Below are 24,915 nucleotides of genomic sequence, written 5' to 3'. Positions count from 1 at the left end.
GAGGATCTCTGCTGATGCTATAAAAATGGCACAAAGCCTATATAGGTTTTAGACAAATTGACTCCTTTTAGGAAAACTTCTTGGCCTGATCAAGTATCAACAAAGCTATTCCCAGAGAATGAATTACTTAGTGTTGAATGACATGTTCATGAATGGGTGTCAGCTTTCTTTTTCTTGTTTTGCTCTGGTGAAAAAATAACTAATCCAAAGGTGATCTCAAGGGTTTATGCCCTTTTCCCCCTTTTATTGCCTCATCAGATTCTTCTCAGCCCATGACTCAGTTGTGGGTGTCCCACACCCATCCTATACCTAAAGCAGCCAAATCCCCACCTCTGCTGTAGGTGGTGGCTTTTTGTACAGGGATACAGAACAAAAAGGTGTTCTAATATCTCAGTGTCAATCACATCTGAATAGCAGCTGAACTGGAGAAAGCAAGAAATATAAACCACACCTTATTCAAGTAGGTGTTTCCTTCTTGTTTAACTTTGCAAGTTGTGCCATGAAATGAAGAATCTTGAAAAAATCAGTTTCTAACTTCCCATCTCTAGAATGCAAAGGATTCTTTTAAGTTCATTTTCTCATTGGCTACTATACTATCGTGATAATATTCTTCTTTGTCCTCAGAAGCAGTGAGGTGAATTAAGTATTATCTCATTACTCAAAGCCTACTGCTAGTTTAAAAGTGAAAAACAAGTAAAAATCCCCCACCTTTATCTGCTATTTAGTCAGTAAAGGAACAGCAGAGGTGTGTACTACAGCACCAGCAATTCCTGCCAGTTTCAGCTGGGATCAGGAACTTTCTCAGGTTTCAAAATCCTTTTTTGCACTTTCAGTTGAATATAGTACTCTACCTTGTCTTCTAGATGTGTGTACAGTTGCTATTTCAGCAGCCTCTAAGTTGCTGAAGCTTTTAAGGCTGGATGTGTTTCCCATCAATTCACCTTCCACATCTGATACCCATTGTCTCCTGGGCTCTCATGCTACATTAGGTGATTTTCAACAATCTGTTGAACCCTATTCAAGGAAATAAAATTTATCAGAAGCATCTTTTCTTTTCACAGACAGTATATGGGTTGCCCAAAAGTGTAGTGCTTATCCTAAGAAGCACATTCCCTCTGTGCTCTCCCATGGGACGTAACACAGCTCCGAGACATCTTTTCATGATGACTTCTCTGAAAGTTCAAAATATTTTTGCTACTTTACTTTGTATTGCACTGTAAACTCTCTTTAAATCTATGTTTCTTGAAAATGCCAGTATGAAAATTCTGGAAATGCAGATCTTTGATGAAAAGACGAATGTCACATTGAGCTGGCATCTCATGCTTGCAGATGCACCCAGGTGTGTGGGAAGGAGAGCTCATGGAACAGCAAACACTGCTGCTTTGGCTCGGCAGCCATTAACATCCTTCAAACTACCATGCTGTAGATCTGCTGGTATTTTTACTGAAATCGGTTCTCTTTGGTGCCACAACCATATTTCTTTGAAAACCGTTGTGCTTCCTAATTTTTCTTTTCTTTTACCTTCTACTTATCACACAGACTTTATATCAGTCAAGTAGATGTATTTTTTGAAAATATGCCAGTACTTCACTTCAGGAAAAAGATGAGCAACAGCGACCTCATGATCCACCACTACATTATGTTACTGCTTCTTTTCATGGCATCCTCCCAAGGGAGCTGAGGATTGCATGCAAAACACTGGCAGAAACTAAGCATTCATATTGTAAGCAAAGACCTCTCTTGCACAAACCCAAGGTGTTGCTTAGGTATACCTTTGTTCTGCATAAGACAAGGGCCAGCACTGGTTTCCAAACCATACCACCATGCCTTCCCCCCACCCTCCAGTTAAGTCTCCAGACACATACACACTTGAAAAAAATTAAGTTCTGAGGTGGTGATGAATTCTGCTCATCAGATACTAGTTGAATTCAATTTTTTAACTGGAAACCTCTATGATTAGGATTAAATAAATGAGCAATGCGCTCATTATTGTTCCTTTCAAGTGACTGCAATTCAAAGAAACATCCTAGGAAAATATGAAGCCTACTACCATGAATCTAGTATCTCTTTGCCAGTGTTCAGCAATGTGATTTAGATTCAGCAAACATTTAGATAATTGACTTCAAGTCCCCCCAGCTATACCCAGAACTTCAGCAAACAACATGAATGGAAACTCAGTCAAGAGACAGTTTGCTCCCTACAGACTGTCTCCACAGTAGCAAACAATTAAATTTTGATATGCATGAGTTAATCCAGAAAGCGGTACACAAATTATTCACGGGGGGGAGGGGAGAACGACACAACTCCAGAACCAAACTATCAAACTGCGGAGACAGCTGTTTATGTTGCAGTAATACCAGAAACCTAACCTGAAGCTCAGACCCCACTGCAAGAAGTGTGATTCCTGCCCCAGGAAAATTACAGCCTGTTTTCTAGTCAAAGTACACAGAGAACATAAAATCAATTAACAACAGTGAAAATAAAAGCAAAACAAATAGTAATAATACCTGGGTGGCTTTTATGTGCTGCTTTTCATCAGTAGGTCCTACAGGTGTTGATCCTGTATTGTCACACAATCCTTAGTGTATTATCTTCAAATTAGCATCTCCAGGGAGATACTGTTATCTCTGGTTTATATATGTGGAGCTATGCTTGAAAGAGGCACAAACATTGCACGGGAAGTAGGGAGCTGAACCAAAGTCTCACTGCTCATGCACTACATACTGCTCCCTGGAGAGCTTTTGGATTGATGCTGCTCCCTGGAGAACTTCTGCTATTTGCTTAGCTAAGGGAAAGGTACCGTGTTGAAATCTCATGGGAGAAATAGGTTACTGGAAAAGATTCGAAACAAATTAAGGTAAGAGTTTTATGAATTTGCATGTGTTTTTGGCTCATATGCATGACACAGCAAGCATAGGGGTGTATGAGGAAGGAATTGACTAATAAGTCAATGATAGGCAAAATGTCTTCACAAAAGCATTAGTAATCACACAGATATTAGCATTCTGCTTCAAGACTTCCAAAAAGCTGACTGGTGCCATCCAACTGCAAAAGCTGATCATGGAAGTAGGTCATGTGTGACAGCTGAGTAGGCTTCAACATCTTAAGGTATTTCATGTCACAGGAAAAAAGATGGAATTAATCTGATTATGTCATCTATCCCATCACCTTGCTCTGAGCAGAACTACTGATAACAGTATCATCTCTGATAGACTATTGCTATTCTAATGTTGGTGACAGTTGATAGACTGCTGCTGTTCTAATGAAGGTGACTTCATTCTCCTGCTAGTAGTCTAATGCTAATACTGAAGTTACATCTTGGAGTTTGAGCTCATTACTTCTCACAAACACAGACAGGACATGCAGAGCTGACTGCTCATAGCTGTTTTCATAGGCATCTTTTACAGATTTGTAGACTGATAATCTATCTTCCTTAGCCTTCTTTAAGGGACCCATTTTATTCAGGCTTTTTTCATTTTCTGACAACAACAACAACAAAAAAAAGCCAAAAACCAAAACAAAACCTCATATCTTCTCCTTTAAAATCTTTCCAGTTTCCACATCTTTTCCTTAGTGAAAATTCAAAGCTGACTAAAGCACTCTGGTGCATGAAAGTAAATTCCTAGTAGCAGACAGCACCTGGGGTTGGCATCACATAGAATCATAGAATAGTTAGGGTTGGAAAGCACCTTAAGATCATCTAGTTCCAACCCCCCTGCCATGGGCAGGGTCACCTCACACTAAACCATGTCACCCAAGGCTTTGTCCAACCTGTCCTTGAGCACTGCCAGGGATGGAGCATTCACAGCTTCCTTGTGCAACCCATTCCAGTACCTCACCACCCTCACAGTGAAGAACTTCTTCCTTATATCCAACCTAAACTTCCCCTGTTTAAGTTTTAACCCATTACCCCTTGTCCTATCACTACAGTCCGTAATGAACAGTCCCTCCACAGCATCCTTATAGGCCCCCTTCAGATACTGGAAGGCTGCCATGAGGTCTCCATGCAGCCTTCTCTTCTCCAGGCTGAACAGCCCCAACTTTCTCAGCCTGTCTTCATACAGGAGGTGCCCCAGCCCCCTGATCATCCTTATGGCCCTCCTCTGGACTTGTTCCAACAGTTCCATGTCCTTTTTATGTTGAGGACATCAGAACATAAATCCCGATTCTTCTCCCTCTTCAAAGAGTTGCTAGAGAGTGAATCCCAGCTGTCCCAATGGGGCTTGAACACGGTTAGGATTGACAGTTCTGTGTTCAGGGATGGTTGTGCTGGCTACAGAAGGGGATACAGTCCCACCAGTCAGTCAGTTAGCCTTCATTCTGTGGTGCAGGTTTACTGCAGGGAGCAGAACACCGCGAGCCTGGAGCCTCTCCCCTAGCAGTGCATGTACATCGTGGGAAGCACAGCCGGGTTACACAGGCAGAGGCACCTGGCTCAGCAGCCATCACTCACTAGGCCATTGTGTTCCTGTCAACAATAATGATAAACCCTGTAGGATCACCCATCACCTCACCAACCTGTTTCTTAGGTAACCCGCCTATGCTATCGCTGCTCATTAGCATTTCATCATTCACTTTGGCAATCCTCATCTTTACGGAACACCCAGCTTTGTGTTCTCTCGGGGATCTAACGGAGCTACACTCACAGCACAGGACGTGTGCAATCCCCAATAAAGCCCCTTTCTCTCTCGTTTCACCCCTGCCCTGCCGATGCAGATGACCGTTCTGAAGGGCTGCTCACGGAAGCCGGGCTCCGGAGCTCCAACAACACCCACGTCCCCCACTGCCCCCTCACGAACGACGGCCCCAGCGGCACTGCTCAGGGGTCACCCATCACCACCTCCCCCCCCCCCAACCTGGGCCGGGTCGAGGCTGGAAGCGCGCGGGCGGCGGTGCATGCCGGGACAGCCTATATGAGGGGAGCGCCGGGAGGTGCCTTCCGTTCGCCCGACCTCTCACCCGGCGGCGGTCGGCGGCACAACACGGAAGTGCGATGGCGGCCGCGGCGGAGGAGGCAGCGGGAAGCGGCGGCGGCGGCTCCCCGTCCTCCGCCCGGCGGAGGCTGCGCATCATCTCAGGGCACCTGCGGAGCTCGCCGCGGGCTCCGGAGCGGGAAGCGCTCTCCCTGAGTCCCTGCAAGGCGCAGGGAGGCTCCACCGGGCCGGCCTCCGGCTCCATCCCCAGGAAGCGGTGGGTGCGGGCGGGGGTCCTCGTAGGGCAGTGAGCCCCTTGCCGTGCCCGGGAGGGGGCTGGGCCGGGCTGAGCGACCTCCCTGAGTGACCGGCTGCCGGTGCGGGTCGGGACTAGGGCAGCCTGTGCAGCGGAGAGGGGTCTCGGTCCCACCCGGGGACGGGCGTGGGTTAGCGGCTCTGGCGGAGGCGCCCGTGGGCTGTGTGGGGAGCTGAGGGTTAGCGTGGCTGGGACGGGTCGGGAAGGCAGCGGCCGGTGGGAGGATGGGGCTGAGACTGAGCCCAAAGGTGGGTGATGTGCTGGAGCGATTCACCACTGTGGGGTGGGGTGGGATGGGATGGGATGAAACTGAGGGAAGGAGGTCCTCAGCCTCCTACTTGTTTCCGTAGTAAACGGGATTGCATTAAAATGGAAAGTGTTTTATAGTGTCCTTAATAACTGGAGAAGAGGTTTAGTGTTTGTAAGATGCTTTGAGGCTGCGATAGTAAAGAATGTGGCACATGTGAAAAGCGAGGTTTGTGTATGGGCATTCAGTTCTTATGTGTTCACAGACATGTGAGACCTTTACCTTTTGTGAATGCTGCCAAATATGTGATCATACGTTAGACTCTAAGGTTCATTAGAAATTAATAGCCTTAAGCATATTAACTACTTCTTATGTTTCCTGCCATATTTAGTAATAAGGAATCTCAGCTCACATGAGACCAAGGGAAGGCAAGTTGATTGGTTCAACACTGCTTCACTGTCTCCTGGGTTTAATTTTCTATTAGATCCTTTTAAATGCTTCAGTTTAAACAACATGATACAGTTTCATGTAACTTACCATGAGGCCTACCTTTCTGCTGGGGTGGACTTGTGATTTTTTTTTTTCCTTTTCTGGGATGTGGATTTTCTGTATATGTGTTGGCTTGCTGTCCTGTAAGAGCATTTTAAGGTTTAGGTTGTAGAAAACTTACTGTTCTCCATTGAGCTGTGTACAGGGACTATTATGTTAATGTATGGGGACAGAAAAGAGGCAGATAAGGCAAGTAGTGCTGAGAGAGTTGTTACTCCTTTGCAGAAATTCCATTTAGCCCATGGTTTGCTCTCAACTGCACAGTCTGAATTATTCTAATGCTCCATTTATGGCCCAGGCCCACAAGCTGAGCTTGACTGCTCTAGGAGGACTGGGATGTCATGGGCATGTAGTCAAATGCTGGCAACTTTGAAAGCTCATAGTTCTCACTGAGGGGGTTTTGAAGCTCTTGCAGGAGGTATGTCAAACAGTGCTGCTCACTGGAAGAAATGGATCATTCCAAAACAGTAGTAGTCTTCCTTACAGAGTTTTTCTTCGGTTTGGATTTAGGAAGAAATTAGTTTCTGGAAAAATATATCAGTTTAACTAGTTAGGGATTTCTTTTATATGAATTATTGTGTAATTTTGACAGCCAGCTATTTTATCCTTGAAGGGCAGGAGAAACAGGTTTTTGTGAAGATGTATGTGACCTGAAGGATAGGTTCTTTCTCTGGAAGCAAAGGCAGAGTGAACTTAACACCTGTACTTCTACAAGTTATTGATATTGCTCTCCCATATTGGGATTTGCTGTAGGATTGTAATGGATTGCTGGTTTTACTCAAAATAACTTGTTCTGAATTAAGAATAAAAATTGTTGCTTCAAGAAGCTTATGATTGGAATGGTACAACTGCGGGATACTTTGCTGTGGGAGTGTAAGGAAGCTGTTGTAAAGCTCGGTCCATACAATAGGTACAACTCTCTTGATGTCATTAGAGCCCAGACTTTTTGTACATATGGAAACAAAAAACCCCTGAAGGGAGCTGTATCTCTGTCTTAAGTTTCCCTCTGAACATCTGAGGTGTGGTTGAAATGTGTTTGAGATGTTGAATGTGAAAGTTCTGGTACTTAAACAGAGCTTGGATGTGAGGATGTAGGTAGTTTGTGTTTTAGGATAATACCTAGGTTTTGAAGTGAGTGATGTGGGGCAAAAAAGACAATTGCTGCCTATGCAGATCTGGAGGTGGCAAGTGATAAAAGTTCTAATGACTTCCAGCTAATGTGGAGTTCATGACACCTAGAAGACTGGTTGAAAAAAATCTGGTGAAAGTAACTGTTTTATAGATGGGTACTGTGAGATACTGTGTGGCTTTTATCAGCAACATTAGGACAATCCAAACCCAGATCCTGTGCTCTTGCAGTTTTCTGTATGATGATTCAGCTTTTTTGCCTCTTTTGAACTATTCCTTTCATTCATCCTGGCGAAAGCACCTTAAGCAAAATTTTGGTTCATTATGCCTGTTGCATCTTTCCTGTAGTTTTTGGAATGGTATCAGAGCTACAGACACTATTGTACCCGATTTAGGTGCACTGCCATGCTGCATTTCTTCTGCAAAGTAGAAGACTTCCTATGATGAAAAAACCCCTTTGTAGTACTTCAGGTGTATGTCTTGATTAGAGAAATGCTTCTGGCTGCTTATCCAGTAGTCACTAGACAGTGACCTGCAGAAACACTGCATTCTTGTTGATTGCTCAAAGACCAAACTTTTAAGGATCTTATCCAGATGCTATTTATCATCAGTGAGGGGAGGAAGGAGAATGTGTGGAACAGACTGGGAGTCTGTGGGTGTTCCTGTTTCCAAATAAGAATGCCTCAATGCTAAACAATGTGTTTGCAGATTGGTGTGTTTAAAGATTATAATATACTTCCTACTTTTTAAAATGGCAGTTATAAAGATGGGAGAAGTCATCTAAAAAGACAAGCGGCTCTATTTTCCTCTGAGTATCCACTTGAGGGAAATCCTACGCACCAGAAGAGTGGAGATGTTATTTCTTGGTGGCAGTCCTGGCTTGTATTTCCTATTTTAATTCACTACTGCAGTGAAAGATGGTGATCATTGTTACACAGTGTGTGTTGAGGCCTTAACAGGATGATAGTCATGCTGAAAAACTTATCAAACAAAATTGAGTTGGAAAAACAACTTTTCCTTGAAATTACTTTTTTCTGAACTTTTCTGTTATGCTGATAACTTTTGTTGACCAGATGTTAATAAGCTCACTTTGCTGGTGAGACCCAAGTTAAAAATTTACATATGGTCATGGTGAAGATTAAGTGCATGAAGTGTTCAACATGTGCTGCTTTGAAAACATTAAGGTGCTGCAACTCTAGAACACAGTTGTAGCAAAGTAACTGTTATGCATCCTAGAAAGTAAGAGTGCCTCAGGAGGTGGAGCATGCACTGATGTTAATCTTGCCATAGTAGCTTCTATTATAACTTACTCAAACTTTAAACAATTTGATCCTTATTAAAAGGGAGTATTGGCTGAGTGTAACTAAATGTTGATTGGTTGCTCATAGGCTTAATTTTTTTTCTGCCCTGGAGCAAGAAAAAGCAGGGCAGGATTTCCCAATTTTTCTGTCTGTGGAGAAGGTTCTTTCCTGTGGGATGAGGAGAGGCTTGTGGTTTTCTTTTAATTATTACGGTCATGCTGTTATCCAGGGTAAACTGGGGAATGAGTATCCAGTCAGCTGCCTGAAGTTCACAACTCAAGTTGCTTATGGTGCTAATAGCACCATACTCTCATATAGACCTCTGCAATTCTTGCTGTAGTTGCTAGTAATGATAGACTCTATTAAGAAGCATCATGAATTAACTCCTAAAGAGCTGTTACTACTTGAATTTGACAAGTATCATCAAAGAGGCTACATATCTTACTTCCAATACTTGTACAAATCTTTATTATAAACATTTAACTGTTTAGACAATAGTTTATAAGCAATACTTGACACTAAACTGAATCCTGGTATAGCTGACTTCTGAGCTGAAGGTGGTGGAAGCTTAGTGCAAAGAAGGAAAGGGCTGGTGCCACTAGTTTCTTAAGAAAGCAGAATAAGAGCCTGTTGCATTGAGGAAGGTGAGGCAGTTCACAGGCAGCTCTGTGATTGCATCAAGGTGGGTAATGGTTAGTCCAGGGTAATGCTTGAGAGATAAAGATAACAGATAGAGACTCTCATGGAATCATTAGTCTGATAAAAGGAAATGTTATAATGCCAGGGCAAATGTGACTTCATATACAGCAGCAATTCCCATCTACCTCTAAGTAGTTGAATATCAAGCAGTTGAAATGTAAGAAATCTGTAAGATTCAGGTAATATAATGTCTATTGTTAGATCATTTGATGCCAAATAAACCAAACTGGATGTGGTTGTTAATTTTTTAAGGAAAAAAGACAGATACAAGACAGAAGTGTAAAGTATGCTTAATATATAGAGTACAATATGAATTATATGCAGGCATGTAGCAGTTTACAGCAAAAATAGAAAAAAAAATTGTAGGTCGACTGTCTACTGAGTTGGAACTGTTATATACAGGAAAATGAATGTGTGTATATACCTATTTATTTAAACTTGACTTGCTTAAATAAAATGAATAGAATTATATTGCACCTGGACTTCATAAAAGCTGCTTTGAGCTGGAGTAAAGTAAGGACACTTCTAGTGTAACAGATTGTAGCCAACTAGACTTTCCTGAAATGCTGTTATACCTCTTTGTAGAGAACAAGTATATGAAGTAATAAAAATCAATTGTAGGCTATATAATGCCTCTGTTGTTATATCCAAAACTGGCCTGTTATGTGCAAGTCTTCAGGGTTGATGGTATAGGCCAAAAAGTTTTATGATGTATTTGCTACAGAGTATGACAAAAATTCCCTGTGCAATAGGTAAAACAATATTGTCCAGCAACTGAGCTTATTTTGCTTGAGAGAATAAGTGGCAGACAGTTGGCTCCTTCATTATCTCAATTTTTAAGATAGTGAAGCAGATGTCCTGGCTTTGCAAACTCAAAAATTACTTCTCAGAGGACTGATCTTAAGTGTATGAAAAATCTGCAAGTGCTGTTTGTTTGCTGCCTGGAAGTAGCCATGTACATGTATTTTGTAGCAAAGCAGCCTCTTCAAGGATAAAAATGAAACTGGTGCCAAGTGAAGTAGTAGGTGGAATAGAGATAGCTTCTACTGAAGTATTCTGTTGCATCGTTTGGCAAGTGTACACTGAGCAGCATAGTTATAATGTCTTGGCTTTCCTGAATGTTTAATTCACCGTAATCGACTTGTGCTTTCTATGAAAGAACACTAGAGAAATGCCAATTTCCTTGTTCCTCAGGGCTTTGTTTATTACAATGTGGTGAAATAAAAAGCAGTGAAATTGCAGAGGCTAAGAAGAGTTATAAGGAGAGTTAACATTTCTTTTATCAGAACAGTTTAAAAAAAACCACACTGGAGTATTTAAACCCTCGAAGTCTGATGCCTAAAATCTTGTCTGCATTTGCTGCTTTCTTTATATTTAAACTGTAAATATGAACACAAGGTTTGTGTTGCCATATCAGCAAACAGGATCAGGTGTATGTGCAGCTGCAGGGGTTTAACTGAAAGTGTGGGCTATGGAACATGAATGTGTCTAAGTTTATAAAACAGATGTTATTTGACCTCAGACTTGAGAGGGATTACATTTGGCTTGCTGCAGGGAAGATCCTTCAAGATGGAAGAAGTCTAAGAATGACAAACAGAGCAGATACTCGGTGCCTGCAGCATGGCATTCTTCAGATAAATGTTGCTTTCACAAAGCGGTTCTTGAGGGATTCCTTGGGCTACATTCCCTTTTGTTATTTCCAGGAACCTGATAACTAATTTACTGCTGGTTTATAAAGGGCTCCGCAGTGGCTTGCCCACTTGGTTGAGAAGTGTGATGTCTAACCCAAAGAGATACTGCTCCAGAGGGGAGGGAGAGTGACTTTCTGGTATCACCCATGAAAAAGTTCTGAATTTCAAGCTGGTGGTTTGAGCTGGTAACCAAAAGTTCAGGTGAGGTGGACTTTGAGGAGTTACAGTGTTTTGCAAGAATCCTACAACCTGCAAGACACTTTTGTATTGTTACATTAGGCAAATACTGGTGCTTTATTCCATGTGGTAGCCCTTAAAACTGCTAGCCCATTTTAGCCCATAAAAATGAATTTCCAAGAATGTGCTAGTTCTTGGCTCATGGAACAAGAGGAGTATCTGAGTATTTTACGTATATGTTATTTTAATGCTAAGCATCAACTGGTGATCAGATTGAAAATGTTAGCGGTTATTGTGAGGAAGTTGATGTGAGCATCTTGGCTTTGCTCCACCTGAGGTACAGGAATTCAGTTGAACTGCACTTTCATCTTGCTTCTCTGCGGAAAATACATGGAGCTGTCACTTTCTCTTTGAGTAAATTAGACTGCTTGTCTGTTTTGTGTATAAAGTGTCAGATCTTCAGTCTCTTTTGGAGGAGGGGGAAGTTTTGTTGATATTTATGCTTAGATGGTATGTCTATGTAATGAGGCAATTCCATTCCTTTGTGTTAAGTCGCATGATGCTAGTGTTTGGAGTTCATTCGTTACTTGGTTCTGATATTTCATTGAACATAATCTCATAACTTCATGAGTGAAAAGCTTTGTTTTTACTTCTGGTGTTACAACATCAATGTGCTTTAGACATTTGAAAAAGAGGGCTCTGTAACTGTTAGCATAAAACTTTTTGACCATCAGTTTTAAGTATTCTGTATGCAGATGTCTGGTATGTACCTGTGATGTGAATTTGGAACTGTGAGAAAATTATGTGTATGGTTTAATTTCCTCTTAGGTTGAACTTTGGATGCTGAGCTTGGATACCTATGGGAGACCCTGTGCTTGTTTTTCAGCTTAGGGGGAGGCAAGAACTTTTTCAGCCAGTCACTGAGCCTCTCGCTAAAACATAAAGTGTGGGGAGTGCTGGAAGGTACAATTCTGTTGAAATAGGGTGGGTCTGGAGGCTTCCACCTGCCCAGCCGAGTGACCGGATGCCTTGGGAGCACTTACTCAGCCTGTAGGCTTGGGGCCACCCTCCCAGTCTAGGCATGCTGTCACTTTGTGAGCTTCTGTTCAGTTTGTTAATGGTCATTTGAGGGCTTAAAGCAGTGTCTTGTGCCATGACCTGATCAGTGTCCTGCCTGGTGTCTTCTTGGTTATTCCATAGTCTGTTTTCCAGAAAGACGCTGGACTTGTGGAAGAAATATTTTGCTGTAAAAGTTTGTAGTGCATAGAGTCATATTAGTATTGCAGTGTTGGGCATTGTAATGAAAGTAAAATACTGAAATTCACTTAACCTAGTCACACTGTTTTCATTTCCTAGTGCCACTGTTTCCATGGTAACTTGTTTTCTTTCATTTTTTTCCCTTCAAGCAATATTGTGTGTGTGTATATATATATAAAAATATATATTCAAAAAAGTGAAGCATACTCTGCTTTGTAGTACTTCATGCTTTTCAGTAGTGAATTTCTGCCTTTTGAGTTAGAAGGCAAGAAAGAACTGGTAATTTCCTACTGTTTCTGGCTAAAAATGTTTCATATTTCTGTCAAAGATGAAACCAGTCAGTAAGCTTGATAATCTGTTGAAGCCAATGTATGGAATAGGAAACGTGCAGTCTTTAAATGAGACAGTTCAGGTATGGTAAAGAGTTAAATAATGTAGAGTTTAAAGCAAGAATAATACCAAATGTTGATGAGTCTGTCTTTACTATATATATATTCTTGGAAAGGAGGCTGGGAAGAAAAGTAGATGGGTGTGTCAATTATGTTTTGTGCCACATGGAATGTGTAGCAGGAACATGTTGGTTGACGAAGCCAAACTGAGCATCTTTCTTTTTTTCAAACAGGGACACGAAACTCTTTAACATTCTTTGAGATAGTCAGATACTATACAAGATAGTTGGAGTTGTTGTATTACCATTTGGCAATCCAGTTATTGAATTTAAGAATGAGGATGGGAACCATTACTATCAAGGGAAATTTTGTTTCAAGTGTGTTAGAAGATACATAATTGGTAAAAAGTTTTGGTAGGTATATTGGTGGTATATATTAGTTGCAGATCAATGTGTTGTTTGAGTCCCTTTGTCTCAGAGCCAAGACTGAGTACTTGTACATGAGGGAGTTTTCAATGCACACGTAGGTCTGCCGATCTCAGCAATTCTTTCTGCCCTTTTTCCTCCTCTGGAATATGAGTTTAAAGCTAAGATTTTTGGGAATGAAAACCTTGGGAAATGTAGAAGGCTACATTGATTGCTCAGTCACAGCTTGGATCATTCTTAAAGAGCCAAGGTAAACATGATGCATGATACTGATCTGGTAGGCAGCTCTAATTGCTACACCAGGGCATTACAAGGTGCAGTGGGAGTGCTGTACTTAAACTGGGGTCTGAAAAGCTTTTTCTAAGGAATTGTGACTGTATTATGACAAATACAATTACAATCATAGAATAGGTAGGGTTGGAAAGGACCTTAAGATCATCTAGTTCCAACCCTCCTGCCATGGGCAGGGACATCTCGTGTTAAACCATGCCACCCAAGTATCTGTCCAGCCTGGCCTTGAACACTGCCAGGGATGGAGCATTTACCACTTCCTTGGGCAGCTGGTTCCAGTGCCTCACCACCCTCACAGTAAAGAACTTCCTTATATCCAATCTAAACTTCCCCTGTTTAAGTTTAAACCCATCACCCCTTGTCCTATTACTGCAGTCCCTAATGAAGAGTCCTTCCCCAGCATCCCTGTAGCCCCCCTTCAGATACTGCAAGGCTGCTATGAGGTCTCCATGCAGCCTTCTCTTCTCCAGGCTGAACAGCCCCAACTTTCTCAGCCTGTCTTCATATGGGAGGTGCTCCAGACCCCTGATCATCCTCATGGCCCTCCTCTGGACTTGTTCCAACAGTTCCATGTCCTTTTTATGTTGAGGACACCAGAACTGCACACAATACTCCAAGTGAGGTCTCACAAGAGCAGAGTAGAGGGGCAGGATCACCTCCTTCGACCTGCTGATCACACTCCTTTCAATGCAGAGCAGGATACGGTTGGCTTTCTGGGCTGTGAGCACACACTGCTGGCTCATGTTCGTTTTCACATCGGGCAAAAATGAAAAGATTAGAAAATCTTAGGAAAGATTAGAAAAATACTTTTCCCCTTGATTATCTGTTTTTTATTATGCTGTCAAATTAGAATTTTAATTTCTAAATGTAAGCTAGGAAAACCAGGAAATGCAGAGCAGGTGTATGTTACAGTGTATTTCCATTACTTAAGAGACCTAGGGGAGCGAGGCAAACAGCTTATTGCCCTGGCCTCTGTCTTGCAAAGCTGCTGGCACTTCTGAATAATACATCAACTAATATAGAACACTTTAGAAAAGTTCTGTTACAGTCTTGGAATAATACTAGTATGACATTGCCATTGCCCTGGTAGTCAAGGAGGCTAGCAGCTTTCCTCTATATTCCTGTTGTCCTCTGTGCTGAATTCAGTTCTCTTGAGTTGAGGTTTATCAGCTCTTGTTCATGAAGAGCATACCTTTCAAATGGTATGTGGGAAGACCTAAACAGTTTGGTCTTCCTGCAGGCTCTGTCAGTTACAAGTCAGAGCTGACTAATCAGTCTTGCATTGAAAATCTGGTATTTTTAGGTGTTGTGGTTTAAATCCTTGAAACCAGGACATTAAGATTCTCTTTTAGGGAGCTGCATGTAGTATTTCTGCTAAATTGGTCTTAGCACATAGGCATGAAGTGCTAGAGATTGCCGTAAGGAACTTAAACTGGTAGTTGCTGTGGTATGGTGGAACAAAAAGAATGAATGTAAGATGACTGTCTCCAGACAGATGTCTCCAGACAGAAACCTCAGACTTGCTCAATACAACAGAATATAAAAGTTAAATGCTTAACTTTTTGTGGTGGTCTTTACCTGTGCACTGGGTTCAGCAGTAGCAGTCATTTTTCTTAGTAGCTGGTGCAGTGCTGTGTTTTTTACTTTCAGGCTGGGAACAGCACTGATAACACTGATGGTTTTAGTTGTTGCTAAGTAATGTTTACTCTGACCAAGGGCTTTCTGAGTCTCATGCTCTGCCAGGGAGGGGAAGCCGGGAGGAAGCAGAGAGAGGACACCTGACCTGAACTAGCCAAAGAGGTATTCCATACTACAGCACGTCATACCCAGTGTATAAACTGGGGGCAGTTACCTGGAAGGGCTAGATCACTGTTTGGATCAGGCTGGGTATCAAGTCAGTGGGTGGTGAGTGGTTGTATTCTCTTCCCTTGTTGTTTTCCTCAACATTGTTATTGGTGGTAGCAGTAGTGGTTTGTGTTATACCTTAGTTACTGGACTGCTCTTATCTAAAGTTACATTCTTTTGATTCTCCTCCCCATCCCTCTGGGAGCGAGGGTAGTAGGAGGAGGGAATGAGCAAGCGGCTACATGGTTCTGGGTTGGTGGCTGGGCTTAAACCACGACAGCCTGTCACAATTTATAATACTGCCCATTATGTATGGCGGGGGGGGGGAATCTCCTGACTGTGTTATAAGGTAGCTGAGATGTTTTAGAAGCAGCTTTTGTTCTAAAAGTGTGCAAATTGTGAGATTATTCTCATCCTGCCAATAGCAAGAGCCGTGTTGTTGGGCAGTGTAAACCTTTGTGTACTTACTTTGTTCAGGAGTAGCTCAACCTGAAAAAAAACTTTCTGGAATTAAAACTCTTTAACATCTGTTTTGTATTTTGACACCTGATGGAAGCACCAGATTTAATACTAATCTAGGAAAGCAGGCCTTTAGAAAAGCAAGCAACTGGGAGTGCAGTCAGCTTAGCAGAAAGACCCTGTATCTGGGTCTCTGTTCAGTACTTTAATTAATAGTATCCCCTGAATTTTGTGGGAAGTATCTATCTGTACCAGTATCAGGACTAATGGTAGTTTCAAAACTGTGGTTTATCAGTTTTGTCTCGCCTTAAAAGGTCCTTTGGAGCCTGGTCTTCCATGTCTTGGTCAGTCTGATTGTCTCTAGCGTAGCAGTTAATTCTTCTAGCCTGTTTCATGCATCATAGTTGGCATACTTATTTCAGCGCTGCCTTGTGAGAGGACTTACCTGTCTAAACTGGGGTGGAAGCTGCTTGAGCCTTCCTTAAATTTCACTTCTTAATATGTGTGTCCTGACTTCACAGGATGTAACAAACTACGGAGATTGGGTATATAGAAATACTACATTTAGTCAGCAGAGGGAGAAATCTTGCCTTGAGGAGGACTGCAGTGATGGGGATTTGAGGCAAACATTAGTTTAAAAGAATAAAATAAATACTTCTGAGTTGGCCTATTCTGTGTCAGCTTGTTCACAGCCGGGAACAATTCAGCGTCTTCCTGGAGTTTCTTATAAATATATATAATATTGATAAATATACATATATGGAATACATATATAGAATATGTAAAAAAAGGCAAGCCTGCTTAATGCCCATTAAGAACACTTTTTCATAACATCTCATGTCAGTATGATGGCACAGTGCAATCCTGTGCTATCAAACATGAGTAGACCTATGTCCTTTTCTGTGTGGCCACTACATGTGTAAAGATCAAGTCTCTTGAGAGAGAGAAGGCAGCCAAACAGAGGGGCTTCTGTATCTGGACAGTTGTCTGCTCAAATACTTTAATTTGGCTGAAATTTTAGAATCAGTTCTTCAGCATGAAAGAACAATATAGATTGGTTATTTCACAAAGCTGTATAGAGCTGTTTCAATACCCAGTAAACTGATAAAGCTTGCTTGAAGTGCTAGGTTTGTCAGAGGCTTGTTGAAATGTCCAATTAAAACATTGTAATGATATACATGTTCATGGCTTTTTTCCATTTGATTAATTAAAACCTTGTGTGCAGGCAGTTTGAAGAAAATGAATTTTGATTAAGCTAAGTATAATTATGACACTGACAGCAGTGATCTATTGATATTATCTTTATAATAAAGATCTTTGGTGATCAATCATCACCCAGTTATCTTGTGTATAATGCTTCAGTTACAACCGACTTGAGGCAGTGCTTTCTCTGAATCTTGAGGTCTTTCTGAAGTGGTCACTCCTGGTTGTATTCTACAGTCAAAGTGTATGATCTACATTCTGTACAGCAGAGTGAGGTAAATCATCTGCTTTCAGACTTCTTCAGTGTGCCTTTTTATAACTGATACTCATGTTTTATTTTGGTACTTAATTTCTAATGTAAATAATTTGCAAACCTTTTAAGCTAAGTTAGATTAATGTGTCATTTACTCTTTGTGTATCCCTAAGTCTAAAATAGGCTTACATTGATACACTTCTCAAGACTTCATTGTAATGAAGAGATCCTCTTGTTTTGGTATGGTTGTCCTTAAGGCATTTCAGTTTTGTGGTTGTATTTTGGCAGTTGTGGGTTTGGTTTTTTTAATGTTTCCTGTCTTATGGTGGTACATTCTGGTTGTATTTGGTATGTTATTTCTGCAGTCTTTGTTGGGTTGGTTTTGGTTTTGGCTGTGTTTTTTACTTTCCATAATGTATTTTCAATCCAAATGTCTGAGAGGACCTTATCAAGTGAATGTTATTAAGAGTGCAGTGGGATTACAGTAGTAACATTAAAACTCTAAAATTTAAAATTTTCTTGACAGAGAGTAGTAATGCTAAATGCCTTTTTCATTCTGAAAATATTTATCTGTTACCTATTTGTGTGTTAGTATTTATGTATAGATTTAAGCATAGGCATCTTTCAGATACTCTCAAATCAAGAAGAGTAATATCACTGTACCATATGCGTTGACTTAAGCTGGTGGTTGTTTTTATAAAGCATCCTGTCTTTCAAGTCTTAGGATGCAGTCTGAAGAAGTAATGGTTGTGGCTGCAGAATTACTTTTAGCTCTATTAAGCTATGCACTTTTGGATATGTATGTGATTTCTTCAACTGCTATCTGATATGACTGTTTCCAAAGCCACGTAAATGCAAATAATTATGGGCTTACAGTATGCTGACAATCTCATATATATTTCTCTCTTTAAGGCAAGAACTTCTGAAATGGAATGGATGGGGATATAATGACTCCAAATTCATCTTCAATAAGAAGGGTCAAGCAGAATTCACAGGAAAAAGGCAAGTTGAAAATTTATATTAAAAAATATTTTAGTATCTTTTTGAAAAGAATTTAAAGCATTCACTGTTCAGTTGATCCAAAGAAGGCAAAAAAACTTGCTTTATCTCATAGAATAGGTCATTAGTTGCTCTGCACTTAACAGGTTTACTGAATTCTATACACAGTAGTCTACTGTGTAGTGAAATAGATGGGGTGGCTTATTGAAAGTTTTATTAAAAGTATTATAAAGATAAATTAATGGAATGTTCTCTAACTTGATATACTCTGTGCATTAAATTTCCCTTGGGGAATGGAATCAGACTAAGAATGTGCACCAATAAAGCCTTAGTGACATGCAGCAGGTCTGTGCAGTTTTGAGGATCTCTCAAACATCAACTTGCATATTAAACTTCCAGTTTGCATTTGAGTTTAGCTAATGTGCACAGAGCTACTTTATCCCCTGAGGTTTTTATTATTTAAATAAAAATGGCTTATCAGTGTATGTTCTTTAATGGCAACACTTCTGATTTAGTACCTACTAGCACTTTGTATAGTAAGCTTGTTTTTCTGAGAAATTTTTGTTTTTTTTTTTTTTTATTTTAGAAAATGGTATTAAAATTATGTCTAATTGGGAATCTTTCTTTCAGGGGGATTTAGGCTTGATGCTTGACATCTTACTTTCTCTCTCTGTGTAGTTGGAAATTTGTCTTGCAATGTCTTCCCTAGTTTAAAAAATACATGTTTTCTAAGAGTAAATCAAAAGATTAGGGAAAAGAAATAAGTTTGCAATAAGTACGGTACTTCAGAAAAATTCCTTCCTGGTCTTTGAGTTTGTGGACTAGCATTGCGCTAGTTTGAGTCAAAGCTGTGAAAACCTAACTGGCATGTTGAGTGCTTCAATCATAGAATCATAGAATGGTTTGGATTGGAAAGGAGCTTATGCAAAGTCTTGTCTTAGGCACTTCAATTCACTGTATAATATTTAGGGAGATCATAATGGTCTCCTTTTGCCAGGATTCTAACTCTTACCACTTTGTCACTCATTCTTTCATATGATATTTTAGTTTGTGTGGGATAGGTTATGCTGCACAGAAAATCCGGTAGTGTGAAGATAAAAACAGTAAAGGGCTAGACTTGGATTGTTTTATTTTTCAGGAGGAAGCATTGAGGCTGCTGTTTAACTGATAAGTACCTAACAATCGCTATTCTAGAATAGGAGGAGAATAGCAGTTTTTTCTCCCCATCTGCATTCTGCCTCTGATAGATAATATTAGAAATACCCTGTTAGGCCACACTGTTGTAGTTTCTATGGAAAAGTTTGTCACAGTGGCAAAAGGAGAGTGTTTGAAGTGAAAATGGGAGAATAGGCATCTGCAAAGATGTTGAAGATGCTTCATCCTTTTAGTGTCTACTTATAGTTCTGTTGTCCATAAATTTGTCTAATAGCTTTCAAGTCTGCTGATAACTATCTGCCTCTGTAGCATCCCACGGCAGCAAGTTCCATGTTGCTGTTGTGTAAAGTACTTGTTTTAAGCCAAGTATCCTTTACTGTGTTGCAGTATTAGGTGAGTGATAGTTCTTTGGCCTGTCTGCTGCTTTACTGATTAAGAGTTGTGTCCTCATATAATCCACTGTCTGTCTGTGCTGAGGAATCCTGGACCCTTTAGTCTCTGCTTTGTGAGGTCTCTTGGCCTCCACAGTTGTTCTCTGAACCTTCTCTAGCTCCACTACATTCTGCTGAATGTGCAAGTAATGCCTTTTTGAGGGGAGGGTGGGTGGCTTTGCGATTATCTATGTATTATTTTCCATCTTCATTTGTTTGCTCAGGTTTTTTAAAGTCCTGAGTTCCTATCTGTGTAGTATCTCTCTCCGCAAAATTGCTTAATATTATTCATCTAGTTGAATATTCCACTGATGAATCCAGATCATTGATGAAGGCTTCATATAAAATTGGTCCTAGTGCTAGTGTGTGGCAAACTGCGCTCCTGATTTGTCCTGGACAATGATCAAACCCTGCCCTTTACTTCTTATTCTGCGTTCTGATGATGAGGGAAGAACCTTTAACACTGTTTGTCTTGACAATACGTAAGGTCTTGGACACGGCTCTTCACATGGTAGTGTGTCCATAAACACGTCCTCTACCTATAGCTTGCATGTAAACTGTGATACTGTTTTCCACACTATTGAAAAGGAGAGACCTTTCTTAAAAGTGAAGAAGGGGTGGAAGGAAGTTTGGGATATCTCAAAAGCCATACGCTATGATTCCCAAAGATCGTCAGAAAAGTAATACTTAAAATTATGGTGATTTGATTTTGTGTGGAGTACAGAACACTTATATACAATGAAATGTGCAGTTACATGAAAACTGAATGTGTAGAAGGTTTGCAGGCTTGTAGGTAAAGAATTGGAAAAAAACTTTCGTGTATACATATAATCAGAAGAAGTGTATCTGACATGCAGTCGTTTAATCTAAAGTGACCCTGTGTAACATTGACTTTTCAGGTACAGATTAGGTGGTATGGTATTACCGACTTTTAAGGAATGGATGGAAAAAACTTTTGGAGCCAGCCTGGATCACAAAACTACCTCTAGAGTAAGTAAATAGCTGAACCAGTTCCTTTGAACACTTGTCTTGGTAATAGTCAAAACCACACTGTTAAAAGATAATTCAGCTGTTGTCCTAAAGGTCATGTTGCACATAATTGATTTAGATATAGTGTATTGGTACTTTAGGGTTCTGGGGGGGGAAGAGAAAAATTGATATAGAACTACTATGTGAAACCTTCAGTGACTTTGCATAATCTGTGGTTCCACTTTAACTGGTGATACTTTTATTGGAATGAATGTTTCCAACTCTGAGGTTTTTGTCCTTGTGTGCAGGTTGCTCTTCAAGGTAGTGGAAACTGTTAGCCTAGGGGGAATTGTTTATACAACTTCAATAGTCTTCATGATAACAAAGACAGAAAATACAGTGACGTTAAATTGTGCTGTGTTTTCAGTGTATGTGTGAGATCAAAGTTCTTATTTGACAGTATATTTTCTTTTTAATGTCTGGATGCTGAAAACTGGCTGCCAGAATACTCAAGATTGAGCTGAATATTTTTAGAAAAAAAAAACACATTAGAAATGTTCTGGGGTTTGTGAAGCACCCATATTTTGCTTTTTAAAAAGATTAACTTGTATTAGTTGGGAGAGCTGACTTCCTGCTAACAATAATTCCTTTGAGGCTGCAGGTTCTTGACTAGATAGATGCTTAAACAGCGTTGGAAGTAGGCTGTGCTTGCACAGTGACTTTAGCAACCCTGCTTTGGGTAACAGTTTTACCCATTTCTTGAGTGAGTTCAAGACTGCATTTTCTCTGAAGTAGGTAGTCTCACAGGGCCTAAAAACCTGAATGTTTCTTCAGTGTTCTGTTGTTAATCAAGATGTTTTTTCATCTGCCAGTGTAATTTGAAAAAAATCATCTTGATGTGTTTTCCTTTAACCAGGATTGGTCTTGGTCTTAACTGGTAAATGCATTAACTTGCTGTGACCAGAGGTCTTGAGAGCTATTGTTCTCTTTCTACACGTGAGAGACATATAGAATGAAGTAGAAGTGGAGGATAAGGGAGGATTCTGGAATAGTATCTTGATTCCACAGCATGTCTTGCAAACCAGTTCTTCAGGAGATCTGCCAGCAGTGTTGAATGCTTTCCTGTTAACATTGTGCTGCTCTGGTTCTGCTGTTCTTGGTGCGATCTGAAACAAGCTGGCTACCTTGACACAGAATAGGACACTGGAGTCTCCATTATATATCTGGACTTCTTATAGCTGTTCTCAGCTACTTCTACAGGTCCGTCATTTTCAGTCTGTCGTAATTCCTAGTTTATACTTCAGGTTGTCATGCTGTATTGTTTTTTTACCTTCTCCTGTAATCAGAGCATAAAGAAACTTGTTTATAGAAACAGTAGTAGGGAAGGGGTCTCTTGGTCCATTTGTTTTTCTAGCTCATCTCTTCCTGTCTGTGTTGTGTGATACTGGAGGGTTCCTGTTGCATGCAACTTTTCTGTTATAATGACAACCATAAAGGTACCTGCTTCTTGTGATGATCGAGGCTTGATAATGTGGTGGGTTTTTTTTGTCTTTCAGGCTTGGACAGCAGTTTAGACCAAGTTCACACAGGCTTCCTGTCTAGCCTTTTCAGTGCACAAATCTTAAAATATGTCAGTCCCATAAGAATAAATAAAGGTGTATTTTAGTTTGGCTTTGTGCAGAAGGCTTTTATAGATAAATATGACCATTTGAATCTTGAAGACAAAAACTAACAGATTAAAATACTTGTCACAGGGAGATAAAAATCAGGGTACTTAAAACCATCTGCAAGGAATTAATTATTACAACTTTTAAGTAGTTTATGTTCCTCTTAGCGAACAAAGATCTTTCAGCACTTGGTGTTCGACTTGAAGTAATATGAAATAGTTCTGTCTGTGGAAATCCATGAAGAAACAAAAGTTTAAAATAGAAGATGTAAGCAAAGCTAGCAGGGATTTTTTGAAAGTAGTTTAAAGATCTGTATTTGGTACCTATTTGCTTGTTTCTTATGATTCTCGAGTTTGTCAGAGCTCTGTTTTTTGGGTTAGCAAACAGCACTGTGTGATTCTGCATTGATAGCAGAATAGTAAGAGTTTAGGGAAATAATCCAAGACCTGACTGCCCCTAAAATCATGACTTATCAGTACTGTTGTGCCTCTCACCAGAACAACATTTAATGTCAATTTCCTTGTTTGCAGGTGACAAAGTGAGTAAGTTGGAGGGAAAAGCCTTTTTCTCAGATGTCTGACACCTTTTTTCAAGTATAATATTATCCTTAAAGCAAGCCAGAATAGCACATATCCTCTTCCAGAACTCAAATTATTGTTAAAACTGTATTTTTATTAGGTCATGTGTCCCATATGAAGACTCTGAAACAAACGCTTAGCAATCATTGTGAACCTCTAAATGTTAGTGATCAGTTGCAAATGTAATTCGTGTAGATACTACATCTGAATTATCCCTGTAAATACTCCTAATCTCTACGTAATCTTAAATAGTTTCATGTATGGTGGACTCTAGTATTCAAGTTTCATCACTGAATCTCTGAACTACCTGAAAACTTGCCTGTTCAAGTTTGAATCGTCCCTTCTTCAGCTCTCATGACTTCAAGACCTATGCCATTCAGAATAGAGTGCTGCTGTGGTGGCAGATGGGAGGCAATCTCTATTTTGCTTGCTGTTAGCTTGGTAACTGGTGCTATCCTCTAAGCTTTTATCTTAAGATAAAAGACACATTTTGGCAAAAAGTGTCAGCTATTCTGGAGGTTATATAGGGCACAAGTAGGGAAAATTCCATTTCAGGAGAAAAAACTTGGATGGGTGAATATCCCCTTTTTTTTTTGTAGAAGGAAACTGAAAGCTCAGAAGGTGAGAGAAGTGAATTCAGTTTTCTTTGTAGTTGTGAAGAAGCATATGTTAGGCTCATTCAAAAAAAGGTCCAAGTTTCTATGATTATGTGGAACACTTAGTACAAAATGCTTTTTGGTATGTTTGTAAGGAAGTTCTCTCATGTGTCATTAGCAGCCCATAGTCTTCTCTGATAGCTTTATACCAAAATTGTAAACATATTCTTCTCTTTGAGTTGAAAGTGATACTGGTTAATTTGGCAACAAGGTTTTTCAGGACAGAACTTTGAGCACACTGCACTACATTTTAACTGATTTTTCTGCAACTCCTGATTTTGTTTTTAAGTGTGTATTTAAAATAATAGGTGCAGTAGTAAGAAAACTTCCAGTTCTCCTGTTCTCAGACTTGAAGGACTCTTAATGAACTTATTTTCTTGTAGGCAACCTTAAATGTTAATGACGTACCTCCATCCATTGTAAAAGAAGAATTTCTTCAGGATCTTAGAGCCACTAAAATCTCATACTCACAGGATGCAGAAGATAGGGTATTCAGAGCTCATGGTAAGAGAACTTAATTTATGTAACTGTGTTGCTTTTGATGCTTCCCTGTTTGAACTTGTTAAATTACTGTTTGTGTTTCAGGTCACTGCCTACATGAGATATTTATACTCAGGGAAGGAATGTTTAAGCGAGTTCCTGATATAGTTGTATGGCCTGGTAAGCTCTAACTGTTATGTTCTGCCTTCTGGTCTGGGAGTCTGTTGTTTACTGAACTCCTGTGCTTTCTTGTTGTGGGGAAGTTCTTCACTTGTCTTTACAGAAATTGAAGGAATTTTATCATGAATGGTAATCGTGATTGTTTAACATTTGGATTGCAGGTTGTGCCTGTGAAATCCCATCGTTTTGTGGGGAAGTCAAATTTATTATTAAATATAGCTGAAGTTTCTGTTGACATCTAAATTCATGACTAGGTAACTACAGTGTAATTTGAACTTGTATGTTCACCAAAAATAGTTGTCTAAATGGCAGTCTGAACCTTGTTGGCTTTTTTCAAAGGAGTAGATGATGATAGAGGGTTAGTGAAATGTTTGTATTTAAAGAGCTTTGATTGACAACATACTGTACTTCAGTAAAAAAAGCGTAACACCTGTAACTCCTATCAGAACACTTCACAAAGGATTATTGAAGAGCAGTGCCAGCTGAGTACAGGCTAGGCCCACTTTAAAAAGAATTATAACTAAAGCTGTTGTAGATAATATGTAGCAGAAAATATGCCTGCTTCTATCTAGTAGAACAATACAAATACTTAAACTGATATGACCATTTGCACATTTGTGTCAGATTTCTACTTCAGTTGTGTTTCTCATCACTGGG

The 24,915-nt window shown here is 40.1% G+C and overlaps 1 protein-coding gene across 2 annotated transcripts in view; it reads left to right on the top strand.

Annotated features, from left to right (window-relative positions):
* Positions 1-4,972: 4,972 nt before the first annotated feature.
* AGPS (alkylglycerone phosphate synthase) overlaps positions 4,973-24,915 on the top strand; it is a 50,902-nt gene continuing 30,959 nt past the window's right edge. For both annotated transcript variants that reach the window (XM_031052226.2, XM_005152578.4), the window contains exons 1-5: positions 4,973-5,190; positions 18,056-18,145; positions 20,628-20,718; positions 23,982-24,102; positions 24,184-24,258. In XM_031052226.2, the coding sequence (XP_030908086.1) occupies positions 4,994-5,190; positions 18,056-18,145; positions 20,628-20,718; positions 23,982-24,102; positions 24,184-24,258 (574 nt within the window). In that variant the 5' untranslated portion in view covers positions 4,973-4,993. The remainder of the gene's footprint in view (positions 5,191-18,055; positions 18,146-20,627; positions 20,719-23,981; positions 24,103-24,183; positions 24,259-24,915) is intronic.

This window comes from Melopsittacus undulatus, chromosome 8 (genome assembly GCF_012275295.1).
Source record: "Melopsittacus undulatus isolate bMelUnd1 chromosome 8, bMelUnd1.mat.Z, whole genome shotgun sequence".
Classification (NCBI taxonomy): domain Eukaryota; kingdom Metazoa; phylum Chordata; class Aves; order Psittaciformes; family Psittaculidae; genus Melopsittacus; species Melopsittacus undulatus.
This window is presented reverse-complemented; position numbering and strand designations above follow the sequence as displayed.